General features: G+C 42.2%; 1 protein-coding gene across 4 annotated transcripts in view; it reads left to right on the top strand.

Annotated features, from left to right (window-relative positions):
• The window catches only part of PLD5 (phospholipase D family member 5), a 434,076-nt gene that overhangs the window by 263,300 nt on the left and 145,741 nt on the right, over nucleotides 1-25,035 (top strand). For all 4 annotated transcript variants that reach the window (XM_040451812.1, XM_040451814.1, XM_040451815.1 and 1 more), the window contains one exon: nucleotides 3,193-3,304. In XM_040451812.1, coding sequence (XP_040307746.1) covers nucleotides 3,193-3,304 — 112 coding nt within the window. The remainder of the gene's footprint in view (nucleotides 1-3,192; nucleotides 3,305-25,035) is intronic.

Here is a 25,035-nt window from a genome sequence, read left to right as displayed (position 1 = left end):
ATAACATAAATAGCCAATTAGCACATATTTTGTATGTTATGTGAATAATAAAGTAAACTAGGAAAATGTTATTAGGAAAATCATAAGGATGAGAAAACACATATACAGGACTGTGCAATATTTGTCAAAAAAAATCTGAGTACAAGTGGACTTGTGCAGCTCAAACCTGTGTTGTTTAAGAGTTAACCATACTGATGTTTAAAAACCAAGGGGCTTTTGTGTTCCTTTATAACAATACAGTGAGTAGATTTAACTCAGAAAACAGTATCCCTTACTACAGATCTCGGCATGGAGAAGGTGTTTCACACCTTTGTTACTACATTCTGATGTCTTAGCCAGAATGCGTGGATAGGATAGGAAGGTAAGACACTGAAAACAGAGAAGTTCCCCCCAGGCCCAAGTTCATTACGATAAGCACTATAATTAACAATTTTAAGAATCCTTGGTGTAAGTAATCAGCACATACTAACAGTAAAAAATAAGCTTTATTTAATGACAGTCTGCCAGTATCTATAGATTTGGGAGTTTCTATTTTCATCCATGTTTGAGATTTCTGGTGTTCACAAAAATAACACAGTGGGAATCAGTTTAAGGCACAGAGCCAGAAATACAGATAGGTTAGAAGATCTCCTATGTTTCATTTGTACTAAATACATTGTGAACTAAAAACCAAAAAAAAAAAAAAAAAAAAAAAAAAAAAGCATTTGTGTAAAAATACCAGCTCGTTACTGGTGAGTCTCATCAAACACAAAGCATATAAGCCCTTTCTCTGTGTGAAGGGGAAAAGTACAATAATCTGTATGACTATATGATGACCATGAGTCTGGGCTCCAGAAATCTGGACCATGCAGACATCACCAAGCATCCCAGGGTGTGTGACAAGATTGTAGTGCACGTCAGTGGAGAGCCAGAGCTGATGAGGAAGGTCATCTTGTTGATAACCCTGCAGGAGAACCACAGAGCCCCCCCACCTGGATGTCCCTCTCGCCTGTATCTGAGCCTCTCACTGCCCAGCCCCTTATCTCTGTGCAATAAACCTGAAATCTACATGGACCCTGCAATCTGCAAGTCAGCCTGTTTTCTTTCTTCTGTCCTCTGTCTCTCCATATGTTTCTCTCTCTCACTCCCCACTCCACCTCTTTTAAATTAGCAGTTGACAACAGTCCGCTGCCCTCATTCAGTGCCTCCTAGGAAACCTGGTCTGCTGTGAGCCTGCCTCCAGGCTCTGGGTGCAGAGTAATTCCATGAGCTCCACCTTTGGCAACCTATGCCAGCACACTTCGTTAAAGGAAACGGAAACCTCTGTGCCTGCCGTGGGGTACAACTCCCATTTATGCCAGACACTCCTGCCTGCCAGGCGGCCCTAGCTCCCTCCTCCTTACCCTCCAAAGCTTTAAGCTTTGATCTTTGGCTTCTCTGTTTTCTGAGGCTGAACTGCAGGAATCACACACGACATCCACATTTCCTCCGTTCTGCGTTCTCAGTCTCCATCCTCTGTACGTAATCATTAGTAACGGTCCATTCTTTTTTTTCTTTAATGTTTATTTATTTTTGAGAGAGAGGATGAGCAGGGGAGGGGCAGAGAGCAAGGGAGACACAGAATCTGAAGCAGGCTCCAGGCTCCAAGCTGTCAGCACAGAGCCCAATGCTCAAACTCAAGAACCTCAAGATCGTGACCTGAGCTGGATGGGGTGACTGAGCCACCCAGACGCCCCATTAATGGCCCATTCTTATCAAAGCAGGATAAGACTTTGCCACTTGGGGGCCATTAAAAGCAAAGCCTTATTGCCTGTCTGACCCCGGAAGGCATTTGAGTTTGTGGCTGAATAACAAAGATCTGAAAAATCAATAAAAGAAGACCGTTTCCTTTTATGATAAGGAGAGGGAATCTATGAACACACACAAGGGGAAATAAATAGGACAGGCTTGCAGTCCACTCCCTGAGATGATATGATGGCTATAGACCAACCTCTACTCAGAGGCTCCTGGAGAGTAAAACTTACAATAAAAATTTAATGCTTGTGAAAATCTTACAGAAGCAAAACCTTTACTTTTTATTTTGTATTTTTGTTTCATCAGTTTTAGATTGTGCTAGTAATTACAGAGTGCTAGGAAGAACATTAGTTGGATTCAGTCAGACAGGTTTTTTTTTTTTTTTAATTTTTTTTTAACGTTTATTCATTTTTGAGACAGAGAGAGACAGAGCATGAACAGGGGAGGGGCAGAGAGAGAGGGAGACACAGAATCTGAAACAGGCTCCAGGCTCTGAGCTGTCAGCCCAGAGCCCGACGCGGGGCTCGAACTCACGGACCGCGAGATCGTGACCTGAGCTGAAGTCGGACGCTTAACCGACCGAGCCACCCAGGCGCCCCGAGTCACACAGGTTTTAAACCAGAACAGGAATTCAGGCAAATCACGGAGAAATCACCCTGACTTTCCCCATAAGAGCTCCCACTGGAAGGGTAGTTACCTATGACTAATGCCTTTAATTCTCACAAAAACCTTCTATGGTAAATATTAATATTATGTGCATTTTACTGAGGAAGAAGCTGGAGATTAGTGAGATTCAGAAACCCAATTTATAAACTGGAAAACCAGCTTGCATCCAGGTCTGTCTCGGCCCAAACACAACTGTCTAATATTTTCTGCTGCCCCTTCATGCATAGGTAATGCAGAATTCATGAAAAAGTAAAAGAAGGGTAGATTTGCCCTGTAGCGTCGAAATTATGATGGGGCGCCTGGGTGGCTCAGTCGGTTAAGCGTCTGACTTCCGCTCAGGTCACGATCTCACGGTCCGTGAGTTCGAGCCCCACGTCGGGCTGATGGCTCAGAGCCTGGAGCCTGCTTCCGATTCTGTGTCTCCCTCTCTCTCTGCCCCTCCCCCGTTCATGCTCTGTCTCTCTCTGTCTCAAAAATAAATAAACGTTAAAAAAAATTAAAAAAAAAAAAAGAAATTATGATGGCAAGAATTGTTGGGTTGCATAGCACTCAAGAAAGCATAATCTGTGTCTGCTACTACTGTGTTTCTGTAACTCTTTTGAAACAATTTTACATGAGTATCAGTTGCTGAAGTGCTTGCCTTTTAAAATTTGAATGAATCATTTCAATTTTTAATAAGTTTATTTATACCTGATTAAAATAGCATACGTGCAGGGCTTCTGACTTTCCTTGTCTCTGAATATTTTTTCCTAGGGTCAACGTCTCTTCGAAAAGCTGCTCCAACTGACTTCGCAAAATATCGAAATCAAGCTAGTGAGTGATGTAACAGCTGACTCAAAGGTATTAGAAGCCTTGAGATTAAAGGGTAAGGCCAAGGTTGCTATGCTACTCTACCCCTAGGGATTCTGTTAAGATGTCTTTCATTTCGCTTAAAATAATACATGATTTTTTATAGTCGACACATTGCATGTAATACACTTCTTATTTCTCCTTTGAAAAATAGCCCGATTACAGCCTTTAAATGAGAGAACTAATTAATCAATACTACTGGGAGTTTTTAAATAGTGTTGTTGCATATTAGTTTATGCAAAATAATCCCCTGGCCATTAAATGATAATTAACTAGTAAGAAGAAACTTTCCCTCTCCGAACACTTCTGTCATGTGATTAAAGAGCCACTTCTCATTTGAACAAACATTGCATTACTGTTTTCCTCTTGTCCTTCAAATGGAAGTTCTCCTCGTGCAACATCTTCTTTAAGATAATATAGTCAGATGGAGGAGTCTATGAAACCTGGCCTAATTCATGAATTCTGAGATAATTCCACAGAGAACATCATTCATAGGCCACTCTGCACTTTGTCTCAAAAATCCCATGAAGACGGGGAATCATTATGAAATAACTTTCTTCATTTTGCTTTGTCTTGACTAACTGAACTCACTTCCAAATAGTTTTTATGGCTTTATAAAAATTTTGGCCCCGAATTGACTCTTTGAACTGTAAGCGTCCGAACGGACATGGCAGGTGTGAGCCAGGGAAAATGCTTGAGCTGCCCAGCGTCCCTGGGAGAAAACAAGGCATTGGCCCCAGTGAGTGTCAGTGCCACCTGATAGCACTGCATCTCGTGTGTGTGCTCCTTAAACATGCTGGGCACTTTTCTTGTCATCTTTCCCAGACTGCTAAGTGAAAACACCTTCTGGAAAATTCAATGGACTATAAAGCAAAGGGTGAGCCCAAGTGGTCTTTCCTTCTGCAGAAGGAAAGTTGGAAGCGATAAAGCCTACAGAAAGACATAAATACATAGAAGACATAAGCTTGGTCAGGCTCATGTGTAATATTTGTTCTGTGGAAGGAAAGTCGAGGTAACTTATGAGATACTGTTAGGCCTGAAAAGCTTTGGTATGCCACCTGAGCACAGCATAATATTTTTTTGAAAAACAGTGGATTAATATGAATTAGAAATGTGTTACTACTTTTCCTGTTTAAAAAATGTGAGATTGGGTTCCCACTCAGACAAAATCCATTATCTGACACATTTTTAGGAATGGATTACTTTGGGCTAACTCTGGGTGCCTGTATTTGCAGATAAGCATCCCATGGCATTTGCTACCACACACACACACACACACACACACACACACACACACACCCCACCTATACACACATACCCCACATATACACACACACCATAAGCATCTGACGCAGCACATTGGCTTAGCTGACACACTTCCTTCCGCTCCCTTCTTTACCTGAGTTCCCACTTTCCCAGCCTCTCAGGCTGCACATCTGCATCAGAGAGCATAACTCTGTGTGATTTCCAACACTTGAAATTTGTGGGAAATTCCTTCATAAATTTTTTTTCATAGAATTAAATTTGCCATGTAAGTCTTTCTTTTCCCTTTCCTTATTTTTTTTTTAAAGTTTTATCTATTTATTTTGAGAGAGACAGAGACAGTGGGAACAGGAGAGAGGCAGAGAGAGAGAGAGGGAGAGAATCCCAAGCAGGCTCCACACGGTCAGTGCAGAGCCCAACAAGGGGCTTGAACTCATATACTGCGAGATTATGACCTGAGCCCAAACCAAGAGTTGGACACTTAACCAACTGAGCCACCCAAGATCTCTTCCTTATTTTCAATTTATATTTCAGTTAGTTAACGTACAGTGCAATGTTGGTTTCAGGACTAGAATTCAGTGATTCATCACTTACATGCAACACCCAGTGCGCATCACAAGTGTCTTCCTTAATACCCATCTCCCATCTAACCCATCCTTCACCCACCTCTCTCCATCAACCCTCAATTCGTTCTCTATTATTATCAGTCTCTTGTGGTTTGTTTCCCTCTCTTCTCTCCCCTCCCCCCATATATTCATTTGTTTTGTTTCTTAAATTCCACATATGAGTGAAATAATGTGGTATTTGTCTTTCTCTGATTGACTTATTTCACTTAGCATAATACCTTCTAGCTTCATCCAAGTCATTGCAAATGGCAAGATGTCTTTTTGGTGGCTGAGTAATATAGACACCACATCTTCCTTATCCATTCATCAGTCGACACACATTTGGCTATTGTTGATAATGCTGCTATAAAATCTCAGGGTAGTTATATTTTTAGGTTTTTGAGGACCCTCCATACTATTCTCCAGAGTGGCTGTACCAGTTGTCATTCCCACCAACGGTGCAAAAGGGTTCTCCTTTCTCCACATCCTTGCCAACACCTGTTGTTTCTTGTGTTGTTAATTGTAGACATTCTGACAGGTGTGAGGTGATATCTCATCATGGTTTTGATTTGTATTTCCCTGATGATGAGTGATGTTGAGCATCTTTTCATGTGTCCATTAGCCATCTGGATGTCTTCTTTGGAAAATTGTCTGTTCATGTCTTCTGCCCATTTCTTAAGTGGGTTGTTTTTTGGCTTGTTAAGTTTGATAATTTCTTTGTGGATTTTTGATTCTAACCCTGTTTCAGATATGTCATGTGCAAAATTGATGTCTTCACGGCTTTCATCTTTGTTTTTTGTTTTTGCATTTTATCAGCTTCTAGCCTTGGGCAGAGGATTAGTCTGAAAGTGATGTTCATAGCTGAATGAGCATCCTGTGTGAAATGGCTTCTCACTGCCTGATGCCTCACAGGCAATCTAATGTGATGTGGGACTGTCACTGAGTCCTGTTCCTTCCTCCATACTTGCCTTCACAGGGCGTGGGTCACCGGCTGCCTTCTGAGCTGCGGTGGGCAGTGGGGGAGTATTTCCTTCATGTTCTCCTCTCTCTGTTCATGCCTCCCAGCTGGTGCCTTGGAAACTCCCCACCCCCCCACACCAAACTGCATGCTGGTAAAATCACATCAATGTGGTTTTATGCTACTAATACAATGTTTATATCTGGCTGTGTTTTTCAACCATGAGCAAAATATTATTTCTCAGTCATACTACTGTTTTTTTTTTAAGGTTTTATTTATTTATTTATTTTTGGAACACTTTTAGGTGTACAACAACTTTGAGAGGAAGGTACAGAGATTTCCCACATACCCCCTGCCCCAACACACACACACACAGCCTCCCCATCATCAACATCGCTCACCAGAAGGGTCATGTGTGAGCCTACATTGGCACATCATCATCACCCAAAGTCCACAGTTTACCTTAGGAATCACTCTTGGTGTTTTACATTCTCTGGGTTTGAACACTTATGTAATGACATATATTTATCAACGTAACATCATACAGAATATTTTAGTGCCCCTGAAAATCCTCTGTGCTCTGCCCATCCATCTCCCTACCTACTATGTTTTTAATCTTTATAGTTATTGTTGCAATGAAATTTATAATTAAGAAGAGCTGTTTTTTTCTTTGTCTTTCAAAACCATAGCAATTCAGTGTGCTTTCATATAATAGGACTAAAATATTTACCCCAATAGCCTACCAAAAATTATGAATAAAATGTTAAGCCAGAAAATATAAATTTCCTTTTGGGAAAAACGAGACTTTGCCTGTTCACTATTGGATAACTCTCTAATAGAACGACTCGTGAGATAAAAGTCATTAAGGATTAAAATGGGTGATCTAGAAATAAAGTCCACAGTTCTTAAAAAAAAAAAAAAAAAAAGGGCAAAGCACTCAAAACAATCCAGGATCTGAATCTCCTTTTCAGTCTCATTAGTACTATTTTCTGTTGTTGGCTTTCCAAATATCTGAAAGATAGTTGTGGTTTCCTAAATATAGCATGCTTTTCCAGGGCTCTATTTCCTAACACACACTTTTCCTTGTGCTTGAAATACCCTTTCTCCCCTTATCAATTTGCAAGCTCTTCTTTGTCCCTCAGGGTCCATTTTAAGCCTTACTCATAGTATTTCCTTCAGACTTCCTCTCTTTTTCTCAGATGGTCTTACCGTCTTCTTTTCTTCCATTGTTCATTCATTATTTGTTCAACAACTGTCCTTGAATATCTGACAGATACCTCCCCTGGGCTTTAAAGATAGAAACTTGACGAAGGCGTGAGCCTTCCCCTGACTTCAGAGAGTTTATGGTTTGCCAGAGCAGACTGACATTAGTGAAACAAAATGATCCAGGAATTCTTGAAACATCTACGCAGAATCCCAATTTTTCTGAATCACTTTTTGCATCTGAGTCATGGATGCCTGTGTTTTCCACCCAACACGTCTCCACCATCAAGATGCTGATGATGTTCTAACTTTAGAAACAGACTCCCTACTATTGTCTCTTCTCTCTAAGTAGACTTCTGTTCTGCTTATTTCGGAACCTTACCAGAATATGTCAAAGGAAGATATTCTGACAGTAACGAAGCCTCACAATCCTTCCTCAAAGAGGCTTTAAGTGGTTTGTTGACTGAATATTGAGAAACCGTAGGAGCCCTGTCATGCCACTGGGAATAACAGCTAAGACCTGAAGTGACAACTCGGTCACAACTGTCACCCTGTCTACCGCAATCATAAGATGTGTACCAACATCAGAGTTGTGAAAATGTGAAGCCTGCATACTTTAGAATGAGTGACGTGTGGTAATGAGGGTTACTTTAAAATTCAGCAATAAATTTCAAAATTCAACTTAGAAACCTTAGCTTTAGTACGTAATTAACTTAGATTAAAGCTGATCACTCTTAATACTGCACCCAGGGAGGTAGATTCTAACCTCACCTTCTGTAACAGGGTTTCCTTGTGGTGCAGTAACCATACTCTGAACAGAAAGTCAGAGAATTCAGGCTCTGCACGTTCTTAGGAAACACAGGGATGTCTTAAACAGAACTCGTGAGGCTGAATGCATGCAATGATAGGAAATTTTCTTGTCCAAATGAATGAACAAAAGAAAAAACCCTGCCGTATTCCCTGAAATGGGAAAGGTTATGCAAATCAAGTTTTTCTATGAAAGTTCTATGGGAAAACGAATCATGAAATCAGAAGCCCGAAATACACTAGAGAAGAGACAATCTCCTGGGGTAGAGAGAAGAAATCAGAATCCATATTCCAAGGTAAACAGCATGACAGGATTGCAACCCAGTGAAAGGAGGAGAGGTCATCCTGACAGCTTGGTTCCGAATAGGAGAGGAATGGACAATGCTCCTAACTTGTAGGTTAAACTCTATCACTAGGTGCTGCTTGGCCTCTCAGGAAGAAATTCGCCCTAAAGCTTGGGAGACCTCCAGCAAGACCCGCACGCTGTGCCCCTCCCTTCTGAGAGTGCAGCTTACTGTTGCTCAGGCCTGTTAGCCCAGTCCTGGCTCAGCTGGTGTTTCAAGCTCTCAGTCTGTTAGCATCAAACTGCCTTGCTCTCTCAATCCCTCCTTTGGTGTGCATGCAGACATATGGGAGATCAAACCTTCGGGTTACAAGCTGCCTGTAGACGCTTGTGACATCTTTAAGGAGCAGATAACAGAACTACTATATGGAGTTGTATGTTGTTTAGCCAGAGCATTAATGTGTGAAGAGTTTCTTTCCCCTTCGGTTTTTTAGATGGGTGGGTGGATGACAGATAAGTAGACGGACAGATAGACAGATTTGCAAATCTTAGCCATAGCATTAATGTGTCAAGAATTTCTTTCCTCTTTGGTTTCTTTAGAATATATGGATGGATGGATGGATGGATGGATGGATGGATGGATAGATAGACAAAAACATAGATGGATGGATGGATGGACAGATCTTTAAATCTTCCATGAGATTTAAAAAGTTAAAGTTCTAGCTTTCTCACTCTTTTCATCGACATAGTTTCATTTCTGTTACTCTTTGGCCCTCAGCCCTCCACGTCCCCTCATGTGTTCCTTTTGTGAACAAACCCATACATTTGCTGGGTGGCTGGCTGTGGTTTGAGTAAAGCTAACCCCGATGGTCCCTTGTTACCACTGTATGCCAACCAAGTGAACTAATTAGACAGAACCTTACCCATGTTGGTGAGCAGACAAGAGCAAGAGGACCCTAACAAGCACCTGTTGGTTGGCCATGTTCAGCTCATCCTGGCATCCCATCCACAAAGCATTGAACACAGAGTATCTATTTAATTGGCACTTTCTTGTGACTAAGCCTTACTCATTTACATAAGAATTTTGATATTTGAAATGAGACTGAAGCCCTCTCACTCTTCTTCATAACAACTCTCTCTTTTTTTTTTTTTTCAACGTTTATTTATTTCTGGGACAGAGAGAGACAGAGCATGAACGGGGGAGGGGCAGAGAGAGAGGGAGACACAGAATCGGAAACAGGCTCCAGGCTCTGAGCCATCAGCCCAGAGCCCGACGCGGGGCTCGAACCCACGGACCGCGAGATCGTGACCTGGCTGAAGTCGGACGCTTAACCGACTGCGCCACCCAGGCGCCCCAACAACTCTCTCTTTTTAATAAAACATCAATGATATTTTATTTCTGCATGGTTGTTTAATAACCTCTTTTAGAACAGGAAGTAAAAGTTAGCAGTTACACATATCAAACATATTTATGCTTTCCAAAAGTGTTCAGATTTGGTGTTGGCAAGCTTTTCTATTGTAATGAGTCTCAAAACTCCAAAATATTTCTTGTAAAAGAAAATATTGTTCTAACCAATAGAAAATCCTTCCATTTCAGATTTTTAAGGACATAAAATGTAGAGTTTTTTTTTTTCAAATCAGAAGAGTAGCAAAAAGCTTTGATATTAGACCTGCTATTCCCTTAATGTCTGATTTTAATTTTGAATTATCTGCTCAAGATATTAGAAAAAAAAGATTACCATAAAATAGCCAAATAGTTGATAGAGCTACATCTGGGTGATTCTAATTACTTTTCTAGAGCCTTTAATGCTATCTATGGAGAAGTTGCATTAACTTATGGGTGCAAATCTCCACATTTTAAATATTGCACAAGTAGTACATGTTTCTTATTACCCATCAGTGTGTTCATAAATTCTTCATAATGCAGAGCTTGGCCTCTAGAGAAAAAATAGGCAAAGATTTCTACTTGCCAGTGGAAAACTACTTTTTTTTCCTCCAGCTTTATTGAGGTATAATTCAAGAATATAATTGTATATATTTAAAGTCTACAGTGTGATGATTTGATATACATCCTTCGTGACACGATTACCACGTTCAGGTTAATTAACACATCCATCACCTCACGCAGTTACCTTTATTTTTCCTTTTTGTGATGAGAACCAACTTAAGACCTACCCTTTTAGTAAATTTCAATACTACAAGACAATGTTAACTGCAGTTACCATGCTATGCATTAGTTCCCCAGAACTCATTCCTTTTGTAACTAAAAGATGCTTCTAGCATCTCCCCCATCTTGCCCATCTACCTGGTAGCCATGATTCTACTCTCTTTCTGTGACCTTGACTTTTAAACTTTTTTTAGATTCCACATGTGAGTGAGAAGACAAGTATTTTTGCCTTTGTCTGGCTTATTTCACTTAGAATAGTGCTCTCTAGTTCATCCATGTTGTTGCAGATATCAAGATTTCCTTCTGTGTTGTGGCTGAATAATACTTGTGAGAGTGTGTGTGTGTGTGTGTGTGTGTGCGCGCGCGCACCACATCTTTATCTATTCATCTTTGACAGACTGATAGATTGCTTGCATATCTTCACTATTTGAATAATCCTGCAATGAACGCGAACATCATATCCCTTTGAGGTATTCATTTTGTTTCTTTTGGATCTATACCCAGAAGTGGGATTAGCTGGATCATACGGTAGTTCTTTTTTTTTTTTTTTTTTTTTTTTTTTTTTCAGGAATCTCCATGGTGTTTTCCATAGGGGCTGAACCAGTTTACAACAGTGTACAAAGGTTCCTTTTTCTTCACATCCTTGCCAACACTTGTTATGTCTTGTCTTTTTGATAAAAGCCGTTCTAACAGGTGTCTGGTGATATCTCCTTGTAGTTTTGATTTGTGTTTACCTGATCATCAGTGATGTTAAGAACCTTTTCAGGGTAACCTGTTGGCCATTTGTATGTCATCTTAGGAAAAATGTCTATTCAGGTCCTTTGTCCCTTTTTTTAATCAAGTCGTTTTTTTACAGTTGGGTCGTATAAGGTCTCTATATATTTTAGATATTAGCCCCTCACCATATAGATGATTTGGAAATAGTTTCTGCCATTCTATAGGTGGCCTTTTCATTTTGTTGATTCTTACTTTGCTGTGCATAGCTTTTTAGTTTGAAGTAGGCCCACTTGATTATTTTTGCCTTTTGGTGTCATATCTAAAATACCATTGACCAGACTGGTGTCAAGGAGATTTTCTTCCCTGTGTTTTCTTCTTGGAGTTTTATGGTTGCAGGTCTTACCTTTAAATCTTTAATCCAGGGGCGCCTGGGTGGCGCAGTCGGTTAAGCGTCCGACTTCAGCCAGGTCACGATCTCGCGGTCCGTGAGTTCGAGCCCCGCGTCAGGCTCTGGGCTGATGGCTCAGAGCCTGGAGCCTGTTTCCGATTCTGTGTCTCCCTCTCTCTCTGCCCCTCCCCCGTTCATGCTCTGTCTCTCTCTGTCCCAAAAATAAATAAACGTTGAAATCTTTAATCCATTTTGAGCTCATTTTTGTGAGTGATATAAGCTAAGATGGGGTTCAATTTCATTCTTTTGATAATACTTTATTTTTAAATTATATTTATTTTACCACATTATTAAAAACAGGAGGAGGGAATGCTGTGCTCATTCCGTCAAATTCTAAATGTGGTCCTTGCTGTTGCTTATTTGAATTCAAGAAAGCTATACTCATTTGCGTTAATAATCCATATTATTATTCTCATGCTCATGGATTAGGCTGAATAAAACCTGCAGGGAATATATATTCCCCAAATCTGAGTATAGGGGTATGTGTAAATTTTATTTTTTAATGTTTATTTATTTATTTTATTTTATTTTTTGAGAGAGAGAGACAGAACATGAGTGGGGGAGGAGCAGAGAGAGAAGGAGACACAGAATCTGAAGCAGGATCCAGGCTCTGAGCTGTCAGCACAGAGCCTGATGCGGGGCTTGAACCCACAAGCCATGAGATCACAACCTGAGCTGAAGTCATAGGCTTAACTGACTGAGCCACCCAGGCGCCCCAGGGTGTGTGTAAATTTTAAATTTAAATACAAGTCGCCCCATTTTCCAAGTTGGAAATTTTATCAGGTGACTTCTGAACTGCTTGTTCCAAATACATGTAGCACAACTTGGGAATTTTATGCTTATCAAGGCTTTTATACTTTGGTCTTCGTGATTTATAACTTTTCCCAAATCTAACTCCACAAGTAAGGTATGATTATATGTGTTAATTTAAGGTTGTATGGGTCGGGGTGCCTGGGTGACTCAGTCAGTTAAGCGGCCAACTCTTGATTTCAGCCCAGGTCATGATCTCACGGTTTGGTTCATCAGTTCGAGCCCCGCATTGGGCTCTGTGCTCACTGCACGGAGCCTGCTTTGGATCCTCTGTCTCCCGATTTCTGGCCCCCTCCTGCTAATGCTCTCTCTCTCTCTCAAAAATAAATAAACATTGAAAAAATATTTAAAAAAAAAACATTGTATGGGTTAAGCTAAGGTAACATTAACAAGTATATTTTGGTAATTTCCCCGGAGTAAACTTTATATTTTCTGGCTTTCATTCCCACTGCTTGAGAAGCTGCCATTATTAAAGATAAGGTCTTTTGTTTTCCAAGCGAAGAACTGTCCCATTGACTCTCACGACTCTCTCTGACTGTCCTGAGGTCCTTTGGGCAGGCGTCTGCTCTGGTGGTGGTCCAGACAAAAGTCAAGGTGCCCTTGCTGTCACCCAGGCATGCCTTCCATCCAGCTCTGGGCTCTTTTCACACCTTCTCAAAGTGGGTGACACTTAGGCTCATGCTTGAGTGCATGAAGGCTGGTGCCTTTGTTTGACTGTATTCATTGCAAGGATTCCTGTCTTCTCCCTTTCTTTACAGAATACCAAATATTTGGCACCCAGGCAGGAGCTTCTTCGGACACATTATACTTTAACAATCATTAGCATAGTAATAAGTACAGCATTCAGAAGCATAGACTCTGGTGTCGTATGGACTTGTACAAAAATTCCAGGCCTGTCATTTGCTGTTGGATGCAAGCTTGGGCAAGTTACTCTGACCCCCAGTGTCTTTTTCAGTAAAATGGGGGATAATAATATCTCCTTGAGGGTTATGGAAATTTGATTGGATAATGTATAAAAAACATCTGGTGCAGGTGCCTGACTCATAATCAGCTCTTAATAAATGACATCCACTATAGCCACTGTCTCTTAGCCAGGTGTGTTATTTTTGTGTGTCAGCCGTCAGCCACTCTTAGTCCAGATTGAATTCATTTCTGCCCCTAGGGCACATTCCCAGCCCTGTGATTTTCAAGGAAAGGAAGGCCTAGTTCTAAACACGTTACAATTCATCTTTGGGAATGCATCTGGTTTGTGCGCCTTTATAGTTTTGCACTCACTCTCGCTGGCTTCAGTTTGTGAGAACTTTCCAGCTGGCAACACCACTGTGGCTCCATCTGTATTTTCCGTCGCCGTTCTAAGATTCACCCAGATTAGTTTGCAACTCAGTGTGTTTAAATTCTCAGAGGGGTTCATCTGGCACGTATACCATAATATGTCATCCGTTTGCTCCAAAATGGAGGCTCTTGGGCTAGAGGTTTTATTTTTGTTCCTTAATACATAAGAACTTGGTCAGGCATGGCCTTTTTTAAGGGAAATTAGATGCATATTCAGCCTTGTGACCTTATAGAAGTAAGGAGAATTTTATCTGTTCAGTCTAGTGATGACCTTAGGCATTTCTGTCCTGGTGATACTAGAATTTGGGGAGGGTGTCCTTTAAGAGGTGAAGAGGAAGGCAGGAGTAAATATAAATAAAGGAATAAATAAAAATGCTCCTGAGAGCCTCATGACCATCATTTCTAGCACCTGGTTTCCTATCTGGGGTGTCTGTGAAACTGTGTGGAGCCTTCACACATCTTCTTCTCTGGTCTACAACCCCCTGACTTTGAGCTGGAAGCAGTCACGTAGGGTGTGGTCGCCGCAAGCACTGGTGAGTGAGATCTCTTACGTCTGGCACGTGGTGTCTACTTTCAAGTTCAGTATCCTAATTACACCTGCTTTTTCAGTCAAGACCGTAAAAGCTAGTGTGAGCGAAGATGCAAAGCCGTTTCCGTTGTTTCCAGCGCGTTGCTCAGCTCGAAACTACAAAATTTCCTGTTGTTTCTGTGCCCTTATTCTTTTCCATCGTAGTTTATCTTATCTTCCATCATATTTGTCATATTTTATCTTATCCCTCTTTTAAACCACTTTTTCTCATGCCTTGCTTATTCTACTTTCTCTTCCATAAGTTTCCTTCAGGTCTCCCAGCCAGATCTTTCCCTCTTCCTAAGATCCCTTCTCTCTGTGTAGATACATTCTGCCTTATATATGTAGTTGACTTTCTCCCAAGCCAACTGGGAGAAAAGGAAGAAGAACCCAGTACATCCACCCCAGACTCCCCTTTGCCTGCCTCCCTCATTCTTCCTCCCCTTTTCTCCATGCTCCTTTATGTCTCCTGTCTGTCTGTCTCTCATGGCTGCCCACCTGCGACCCTCTAGCCACAGCCTGGCTTCTGCCCCCTGCCCCACTGAAACTCCCTTGTCATTGAACTCACTGGAGACAGTTAGACCTTATGCTGCATGACCTTTCTGCAGCTTTGAACAGCAGGCATCACTCTTTTCTTTTCCTTGGAACAGTGTGGTCCCCTGATTTTCATGGCCCCATTCACCCTACACTTTCCTCTTCTGTCCAGAGATTCCTTCCCAGTCTCCTCGGCTGATTTCAGTACTCTTTCTGTTCCTTACAGTTGGGCCTCCTCTATTCTCTTCCTTTTCCTCTCCCTTCCCACCTACCACACTCCTCCCATGCCGACTTCTGTCCAGCCTGTGGCTCCATCCATCACCGACATGCTGATGGTCCACACATGGTGGTTTCTGAGCCCCAGGCTTACAATGTTCAACATCACACTTAGTGTTTCTACTTGGATATTCTTGAAATACTTCAGAAGCAACTCCTCCAAAATTAAAGGGCTGTAGCACCCCTACCCTGCCCTCAGTGTTCTTCTTCCTTCATGATGGATCTTAGAAAATGGCATGACCATCCTTCCACTGGTTCCAAGAGAAACCCCAGGGTTATCCTTGACTCCTCCTTTTCCCTAACCTCTGAAACCAAACTGGGCTATGGATACACAATCTCAGAATCTCTGGAAACTCTTCTCTCTTCCGGGTCTGCCTCCTCTACTTGAGCTTACGCCTTCTCCTTTTCCTCTTGAATGATGGCTGAAGACACGCTAGCAGTTCTCCCTGCCTCCAGTCTTATGGTCTTCTCTTCTCCATGCAGAGTTGTTAAAAGAGATGCTGAACCATGTTAAAAATTTTATGATTTTATTGGAGCAAAACTTCTTTTGAATCAGACAGGGGAGACCTAGAAGTGGTTAGCAGTGCTGTATAGACAGGAGCCGAGACTTGTATGGAGAAGGTGCCAAAGCAAAGAAAGGAAATTATTTGATTGGCTGTAGCTTAAAGCCTACTTGGCTATTTGTGTTTCGCTGACCTTAGGTTTCAGTTTCTTAAACATGAGGCATTTGCAGGCTTGGGTTTGGGTTTGCTGGCATAGACTGCTAAGGCATTAAAGCCACCTCAGTCTAATGGCCTCTTGGGATAATTAATTTAACGGAATGATGCTCCTAAAAATGAGCAAATTCCCCCTGCCTTGCCTTGCCCTAACATTTGTTGGTGGCTGGCCATCACCTGTAGTAATGTGTCCCAACAGGGCTCTTAGGCCATTGATGGTGTATTAGATGACTTTAGGTCTTTCTGGGTTTTTTTAAATGTATTCTTTTAATATACAGGATTAATGTCAGGATAATGTCAGGATAAGATAACTAGCACGCTGGACCCATTACTTTATGGTTGTTAAGTGCTTAAAGCATAGCTAGGTTAAAAAAATAATGACAATTACATTTTATTTGAATATAATTAAGTAAATAACAGCTTAGGTGAGAAACAGTCTTGGTTAAGAAGACAATCTAGAATTTAAATGACAGCATAGAAAAGAGACTCCAAATGTTTCATCAGGGTTTCCCCAAAGGTGTATCCCATAGGCCTCCGGTCTGAGCCATGCCCATTCCCATTGTCTCTCAGGATATTCGCCACACTGCCAGGCCCATTTCTACTTCTAGACTTCACTCCCACTGAGGGCAAGATGGAGACTGGATGCCTGGCACATGTAGGCCAGTGTTTGTTTGATAAATGCCCCAAGCTTTGGCTATGGGAAGCATCACATAGCGTGACTTTCAGATTTTCCAGATTTCCATTTAAGTCTTGAATTTCTTATTCTGTTTTTTTTTTTTCTGTGGAAGAGACTAGGCATTGTGGTAAGTTGCTATATTTAAAATTAGAAGATTTAGAAGAGGCTGAACAATTTTGTCTGACATGATAAAGACCTGGAGAGGGGAGAGGGCATGACTTTCTCTGTATTAAGAAAACTGTATTAAAAAGGAATTTCTCTATGTTTAAAGCCAATGATGGTTCTCAACTGTTATGCTAATTAGTAGATGCTGGTACAAGCATTTTGAAAATATGAAATGCTATAGAAATGCTAATTTCCATGGAAATTTGCATAGTACCATTCTTCTGATAGAAAACAGTAAAATGGCATTTGAAGGGTTGATCTAATCCAAAATACTTCCGTGTGCATTTCTGTTCTTTTAATAAGCTCCTGTGGAAATCAGAGATAGGAACATTATTTTCAGTGTTCTTTTCCATACGGTCATTTGCCCAGTTGGAGGGTGGGGTAGAGACTCATACCTAGAAGAGCATGTGTGGTTTTGCTGAGGAGTTTGAAGTTCTTCATCCACTCCATAATGCTAATTTACCCAAACAGGAAAAGGCATTATGTGATTTCCTTCTCAACAAAAAGCTGAGTATTACTATTTGACTACCCTGTCCATAGGGTTTTGTGAACAGGTTTTTTCAGCTCTCCTTGGAAGAGGGTGTGAGGAGGTGCAGAGATACATAATCTTGTCCAATTATTAAGGAAACTACTGTTATGGTTACCCTTAAAGAAAGGATAGATGCAAAGTAACTGTATAACAAAATGTAAAATAACTAATAAATGTAAAGTGTATAGAACACAAAAATAGAAAACTATTTTTAGTTTAATGACTGCCTTCATACTAGTTATAACAACTTGAGAAAACAAGACCAGAAGGGCTGGACGTCATGGCGGGATTTGTGCCGTTGCATCGCCATAGCCTCGCCAGAGACAGGACTCACCTGGGATGTGATCTAGCTTCAGCCAACCCAGTGTTCTCCAGGCCTGTCATCCTCAGCCCCGGCGGCTGCTCAGAGTTTAGGTTCACAAAGATGATGTGCCAATATGTATATGGTAGGCACCGTTCCTGAAATTAGAAACAGAGGGGGTGACAAAACCATGGGGTATCCCCAAGAGGGAATGAATACCAGTTATTCTCCAAACTCATGTTGAGGGCAGAGAGCCACTGACCTGGGTAGAACGGTGAGAAGAGAGCGCTAAGTGAAAAGCAGCAGTCTGCGAAACCAACAGCTCCTGTATTATGTCGTTTTCATTCAAGGATAACCTAACGCTACATATGTGGAGAGATGTACTCTGACGCGTTAATATGGGTTACCCGTGAGCAGCGAGATGACAGGTGATATGTGGTGCCCTTTCTGTGAAAGCCTCGGCTAAAGGTTAAAGGCTCAGATTCTGGGGCTGGGAGTATGTCCCTGGCTCTACCGCTTGGGTGACTTCTGTGAATTATTTAACCGCTGGAAACCTGTCTCCTGACTTCTACAGTGGGTTAATGATAGTAACTACGGTAGACGGTTGCTTTGAACGGTAACAAGATAATCCATATACAGTCTTTTGCATAGTACCTGGCACACAACGGTATTGATAAACAGTTTTCAAAACAAACCTCAGCCCATTTACGAAGGGAGAAGCATTGTCAAGAAGGAGAGGAAGGAAGGAGGTAAGAAAAGGGGAGTTAGCTGACTCTGTAAATGCTGCCCTGAGATCCAAGACGTCGGTGGGGCCTGCGGGGTGAGGGACTACAGGGCTGTGCCCTCTGAGGGTTGAGGGCTGGGCACACTGCTCAGCAAGAGGCCTGTGCCCCCATCCCCACCCCCTAATCTCCCAGGGAAAGTCCCTCATTTATAGCCTAAAGGGCTTCTCAGCTGAAAATTCCAACACGTTATAAATATTGGATGAGAATGAGTTAAACTACCAGTGGGGGCTAAGTCTTCCTGCAGTTCTGAGGAGGAGGTGACAGAGACAGATTTAACTCATCCTGACAGGCTTGGTAATGGGTCTGCCCTTCTTCCTGAAGCCAGGCTCCACTTTCCCCAAGGAACCCTCACCATGGAGCCCCACAGGGGTGCTGAGCAGGTATCTTCACTTGAGACCCTTACAGTCAACAAAGAGGCTGAGGAAGGAGTCTAATTATTCACAGAGCAAAGCTGATGAGAAGGCAGATGCCAACCTGGGAACATGGAGACTCTGTGCTGTGCTCCTGTAAGTGAATTTCCTGTAATCGTGCCTGGATAAAGATTGTTCAGGCTGCAGTCTGGGGACGGCATTACGGAAAGCTGCTGTAACACCTTTACTCTGGTTTTATTCAGTTTCCCCGAATGCAAATTATGCTCATCGTTCAAATGAACCTTCTCTAAAAAGCTTCTCTCTCTCTCTCTTTTTTTTTTTTTTTTTTTCCTAATCCACACACGTCCCGGAATAATCGGTCATAATAACAAACTTGTTCATAAGCTGCCTGGAGTTTCACGTGACTCGTTTAAGATTGTATAATAACTCAGTTACATCGGGGAATTAATATGGAGTCAATTAAGCTTCTGAGTTTCCATTTGAATTTCTGAGTTTGGTATTCATATCATTCTGATTTGGAAACTCAGCTAGACCTTTCTCTTCTGATTGGTTCTCACTGAGATCACGCTTAGGATGGCTCAGAAGTTTATATGCATCCAACAGGTCATTGACCACCTACTGAGGCATAATAAGAAGTTGAGGTCCTGACCTCTATAATCTCAGAACAACCATGAACTATGCAGAATTTCCAATAGCTCATTCTCCTGAAAGAAGTGACACTCTTCTAAATCTTTGTACTAATGGCAGGTGGAAATCACAACCTGGTCATCTTTCTCCCTCAGTGGTCTCTAAGCCTGTGATTCTGTAAAAGGCTGATGCCTTTTACTTTGCCTTTACTGCACTCATTTGCAGCCAACCCTGGACTGAGTGACTCTGTTCTTACTAGCTCCAGCCCCCAGTGAGTGTTTCTTGTGCATCAATTCCTATCAATTTCTAATCTGTGTCCTATATGCTCTAATTCAGCTTCATTAGACACTCCTTTGTTTTGTCTTCTTGTTGTCTCTGGGTGTCTTCCGTTCCTATGATCAGGGACCACGTCTTCCAGGATTACCTCTGCCACATCATGAGTACCTCTGCTAAAGCTTCTCTGCAGGGGTACGTCATCATCCTAAAGTGCAGGTTAGGGAGTGCAGATGCATTGTACTCCCTGATTTCCCATGCTATCCTAAAGAATAGGTGTTTTCTGCATCCCCAGACAGCCTAACCATGCCTGACACACTATAGCAAGTAATACGTGTATGTATTTCATCCCAAACGGAAAACATATTCATTCGGATTTTGTTGTGAGACTAGGAAAATGGTCTAGAAAACAATCTGGTAGCTTTGAGGCACAGAGAAGAGCTGCTTCCGGGCCTCCTTAGTCCTACCACGACCAGGACATGGAAACACCCGCTGCCATTCCAAAAAGTCACGGTTTTAAGGAACTCATTAGTTTTACAGTCCAAGAAGTGCATGGGATGTGACTAAACATTTGGGTTAAAAAGCAAAAGCCCTATTGAACCTTGAACGGAATAATGTTAGGAAGGACTAAATTACTCTTTCGTCGGTGATGCCTCAGAAGGATACCCCAAGAGCTCTGACATGTGCACCCAGGTTTTCCAGGGTGGCACAGAGCCATCCATCTGTGAAAGGTCCACAGTGGACAGAAGCTGGCCCAGGAACACTTCCAAAGCCCATGTTCCCCTTCCATCCTTCCTAAAGTCCCCTGAGCCAGGAGACACTCAGTTGGCTGCATTGAATTGCCTGCTGTGTATCCACAGCTACCCATGCTCAATAAGTGTTATGGACTTGAGTTTCCAGACAAGACTGGGTTTTAGCTCTCTTAAACTGAGAGTGAGCGCCTCTGGGAATAAACATCTCTTCCTGAATTATGCATTTCTTTGCCCTCTGATTCAGCTCTAAGGTCTTCCCAATCTATTCCTCTTGTCTTCATGGTTGCAGTTAAAATCTACCTCATTTTAATTGATCGTTAGAAGAAACTAAGAATGTCATTCATTTCTTTATTCCAGAAACAAGTTGTACACACTCCAGGCCCTTCTCTGACCAACTTGGTCCCGTACTCTCCTTGAACCTCCTTTTCCCACCTGAGGCCACCTCCCTGCCCCACCCCTGCCCCATTGTTACAGTCTCAGAAGTCACCAGCAGGCACCTGGCCCACGTTCAGTGTATGCCAGTCCATCATGTGACACAGCAGCCTGGCTGTTTGGCAGCCTTGGATGCCTCTTTTTTCTCTTGTTCAGTGTTGCAGGACTCTGGTTAGTTACTCCAATCAAATTGCCTGAGAAGCCATTTTTGTCACATTTATGTTGATTTCTTTCTGGGCAGAGGAGTGTTGAATGAGCTTTGACGAAACTAAAGAGAGAAAATCCAGTAATGAAAACCTGCCTGTAATCCCCGAGACATGGGGAATGATTCCACTGAAGAATTGCTGGAAAACCTCCAGATTAGGGGCCATAATAAGACTTACTAAAGTCCTATCACATATCAAAACATTAGCCATTAAAAAAAAAAATATTTTCAACACATTGGCAGTATAATTGGAGTTAATGGTAATAATTGCAACTGGCAGTAAGGTGTTTTATGTACTTGACTTTTATACGAGATCAATGTTAGTATGATTTCCATTTTACACATAAGGAAACTGAGGCATAGAAAGGAGAAATCATGTGCCTAAGGTCCCATTTTATTTATTTATTTTTTTTAACGTTTATTTATTTTTGAGACAGAGAGAGACAGAGCATGAACGGGGGAGGGTCAGAGAGAGAGAGGGAGACACAGAATCTGAAACAGGCTCCAGGCTCTGAGCTGTCAGCACAGAGCCCGACGCGGGGCTCGAACTCACGAACCGCGAGATCATGACCTGAGCCGAAGTCGGACGCTTAACCGACTGAGCCACCCAGGCACCCCTAAGGTCCCATTTTAATAAAAGATATGTGTTGTGCTAGTTCTTGGCAGAATGCCCCATGCATGTGAGTTTAGTCAGTATTTTTGCATCTTTATAAATTATGCATTTAGCAGAAAACTTAGACAATGAGAAGAACATCCATCCTCTTCAGTTTAACTCCTCTGCTTCTTAAATGAAATGAAATGAAAAAATTCTGAAATCATTGTAGTATTACTGTGCATAAAACATAGCTGTTGTATAGTATCTGTTTTGAAATTTGGCAAAGTGTGATTGGTTGCTCTCAGCAAGAGCACTGAAGAATAAGGGTCGGCACTCTTCCTGGTCCTACGCACAGGTGTTACATTGTGATGAAATAAGACTCTGGTTTTGGTTATACCTCCAGGACCGTGAGCAAGTTGCCTTCTCAGTCATTCATCTATCCATTCATTCTGTTAACAGATGTTTATTGTGCCCTTCCAATGCACTAGTGATGAAGCACTGATAGAAATGACTTCATCTGATTTGGATCGTTAAAAACTCCTCCTGGCTGTTGTTAGGAAAAGAGATTGGAGAATTGAGTCAGGGAAGCCAGTTGGTAGGGCTGTTGGGTTACCACCAGCTGGGAGATAAAGGTGGCCTGGCCTGGGGAAGGTAGACAGAAATGAGCATATTCAGAAATATATTTTGGAGATAGGACTGGCAGACCTTGATTATGTATTGCCTGTGGGAATGGGTTGGGGGAAAGAGAGAAAGCAAGGATGACCCCCAGGGTTTTAGTCTGAGCAACTGAATGGAGCGTGTTTCATTTACTGAGATGGAAAAGATAATGGAGAAACAGGCTTGGCATTTGGGGAAGATGAAGAGCTCTGTTGTGGGCACCGTAAATTCTGTTTTGTGCTTATTAAATATGCCAGCAGAGAGATTAATTTAGGTCTGACCTCTCCTAGGAGTCTAAAACTCTGAGAAGAGTCAAGCCTGCAGATAGGATTTGGGGGATCATCAGCTTAGAGATGGCATTTCCAGCCATGGAGCTGGATACAGTCCTCACGGGAGCGAGTGCAGCTATAGAAGGGGGCCCAGGACCAAGTTCAAGGGCTTTTCAACATTTAGAGGCTTTGTAGAAATAGAGAAACTAGTGAGGGAGACTGAGAAGGAGGAACACCAGAGGTAGGAAAAAGGAGGAGAGAAAGGTTTTGTTTGAGCTTGCTGAGGAAGACAGATGGAGCCACTGGCTTTGGGAGCAGAGTTCTTTGGTGAACTTAATAAGAGCACCATCAGCCAGATCCAAGTGGATTGAAAAATGAGTGGTTAGGGGCGCCTGGGTCGCTCAGTCGGTTAAGCGTCTGACTTCGGCTCAGGTCATGATCTCACGGTTTGTGAGTTCGAGCCCGTCTGTGCTGACAGCTCAGAGCCTAGAGCCTGCTTCGGAGTCTGTGTCTCTTCTCTTTGCCCCCCCCCCCCCAACTTGTGCTCTGTCTCTCTATACTCTCAAAAAAATAAATAAATGTAAAAAAAAATTTTTTTAATGAGTGGTTGGGTTGAAAAGGTAGAGATGAGTATTTATAACTCATTCCAAACATTCGGCTTTGAAGAGAAACAAAGAAATGGAGTGGTAGCCATAGCGGGAGACAGAAACCAAACTTATTAGAGAAACAAAGAGTTGTCTGGTAGCACAGAGTGTTCATAAGAGGCTTGTGATCATAATTTTAAATTCAAAGGGATCACCGTGACTGTGGGATTTTCTCCAGCACCCTTTAGCTGGAAGGATAGGGAAGCATGGGGTTGAATTCCACTGGGTTGAGATTTTATCCGCAAAATGGTACAGAGAGAAAGAGATGACCGTGAGACGTAAACTTGATAAAGCGGGAACTCACCACAAGAGGTTTGGGATGGACATGCAGACGGGGTAAGGTCAGGGATTTAGAAATCTCAATGAGGTCAAAGTAGGGGCGTGACACAAGCGAGCTGGAAGGAGAGGAAGTAGAGTTCAGAAACTGAGAGTCTTAAAATCACCGTTTCCTATGTGCAGTTACTGGAGATGAAGTTTTGGAGTGATGGGAGTCCAGAGCTGACGGCCAAGAAAGAATTCTTGAGACGTCTTTGGTGCAAAAAGGTGATTTTATTAAATCAGGTAAATTTAATTAAAAATTAAAGGGTTGTGAAGAGTGACTGGTTATAGACTATGGAGTTGAGGGAGATAAAGTCAAGACGGAGTTTCGTAAAGGGATTTCCATATGCTAAGGAACACTCACAGATTACTGGAGGCCTAGCTGTGATCAAGCTAAGGTTGTTTTTCCCTCTAGCCAAGTATTATCATTAAGACAGTAAGGAGTCCCTGGAGATTAGGCTCTTGATAAGGTTGCCTTTTTTTTTTCTGGTAATTTACTAAGATATTTGTAAACTGACGGAGACTCTATCATTTAACCATTTTTCTGTCCTTGCCTTTGTTCTTGGGCAACCAGGAGTGCCTGAGGAGTATCACACGTATCCAAACTGGGCAGGGTAGGGGGGAGGTTGCTCAGCTTGCATTATGCTCCCTCGTCACTGGTCATAAGATCTAGACTGTGACGGGGGTGGGTTACTAAAAAGAAAAGGAGGGAAGGATCAGTGGGGGTATTTGGGCAGAGCACCTGAGGGGCTAGTGTGTGGAGTGGATTCTCCTTGTCCTTGTGGTTGTGGCAATCAGTGGCAGTCATGCAGGAAAGTGGTGAGGAATAGAGAAGGCAGTTGACTATAGTCTTTAATGAATGATCAAGAACCAGGAGGTTGACAAAAGATAACAGCAAGCACTAGTGATGGGGGACATAGCCAAATGTCATGGATTTCACTGTAGCTTGGGATTTTGAGAGATGGAGGAAAAGTAGTTTGGAAGTGCAAATGGAAGCAAGGAGAACACTCACCTCACTTTGTAGCCCTGAGGTCCTAGGAGTGTAAGAGATAAGTCTGAAGATGGGTTAATGGCATCAGAATCACTGAGAACTTTGATGGAATGGCTTGTTTCAGACTGATCCTCCAGCAAAAGACTATAAAAGCAGGATAAAATACAGTCGCACAAAAGAAGACCATTCAAATCTATCAGAGAGCAATTAAAGCCTCCAGTCTTTGTGGGGCGTAGATCTGACCTATGGGAGACTTGTTAGGATGGGCCCTGTATTCACTGCCAACTTTCTTTGGAGGCATTTCTCACTTACATCTCAGGGACTAGAGATCAAGCAGAAAGCAAAAGCCTCGACTTTGCTAGCATATCACTGGGCTGAGGAGACAAAAACTGGAATTTTGCATAAAGCCCATTATGCAATCAGAAATTCCCAGGTGTCGCGACCGGCGCGACAAACACCGAGGTCAGGGT

Source organism: Herpailurus yagouaroundi, unplaced genomic scaffold (genome assembly GCF_014898765.1).
Source record: "Herpailurus yagouaroundi ecotype Mexico unplaced genomic scaffold, PumYag 205, whole genome shotgun sequence".
Classification (NCBI taxonomy): Eukaryota; Metazoa; Chordata; class Mammalia; order Carnivora; family Felidae; genus Herpailurus; species Herpailurus yagouaroundi.
Note: the sequence above shows the minus strand (reverse complement) of the source record. Positions and strands in the feature narration are given on the sequence as shown.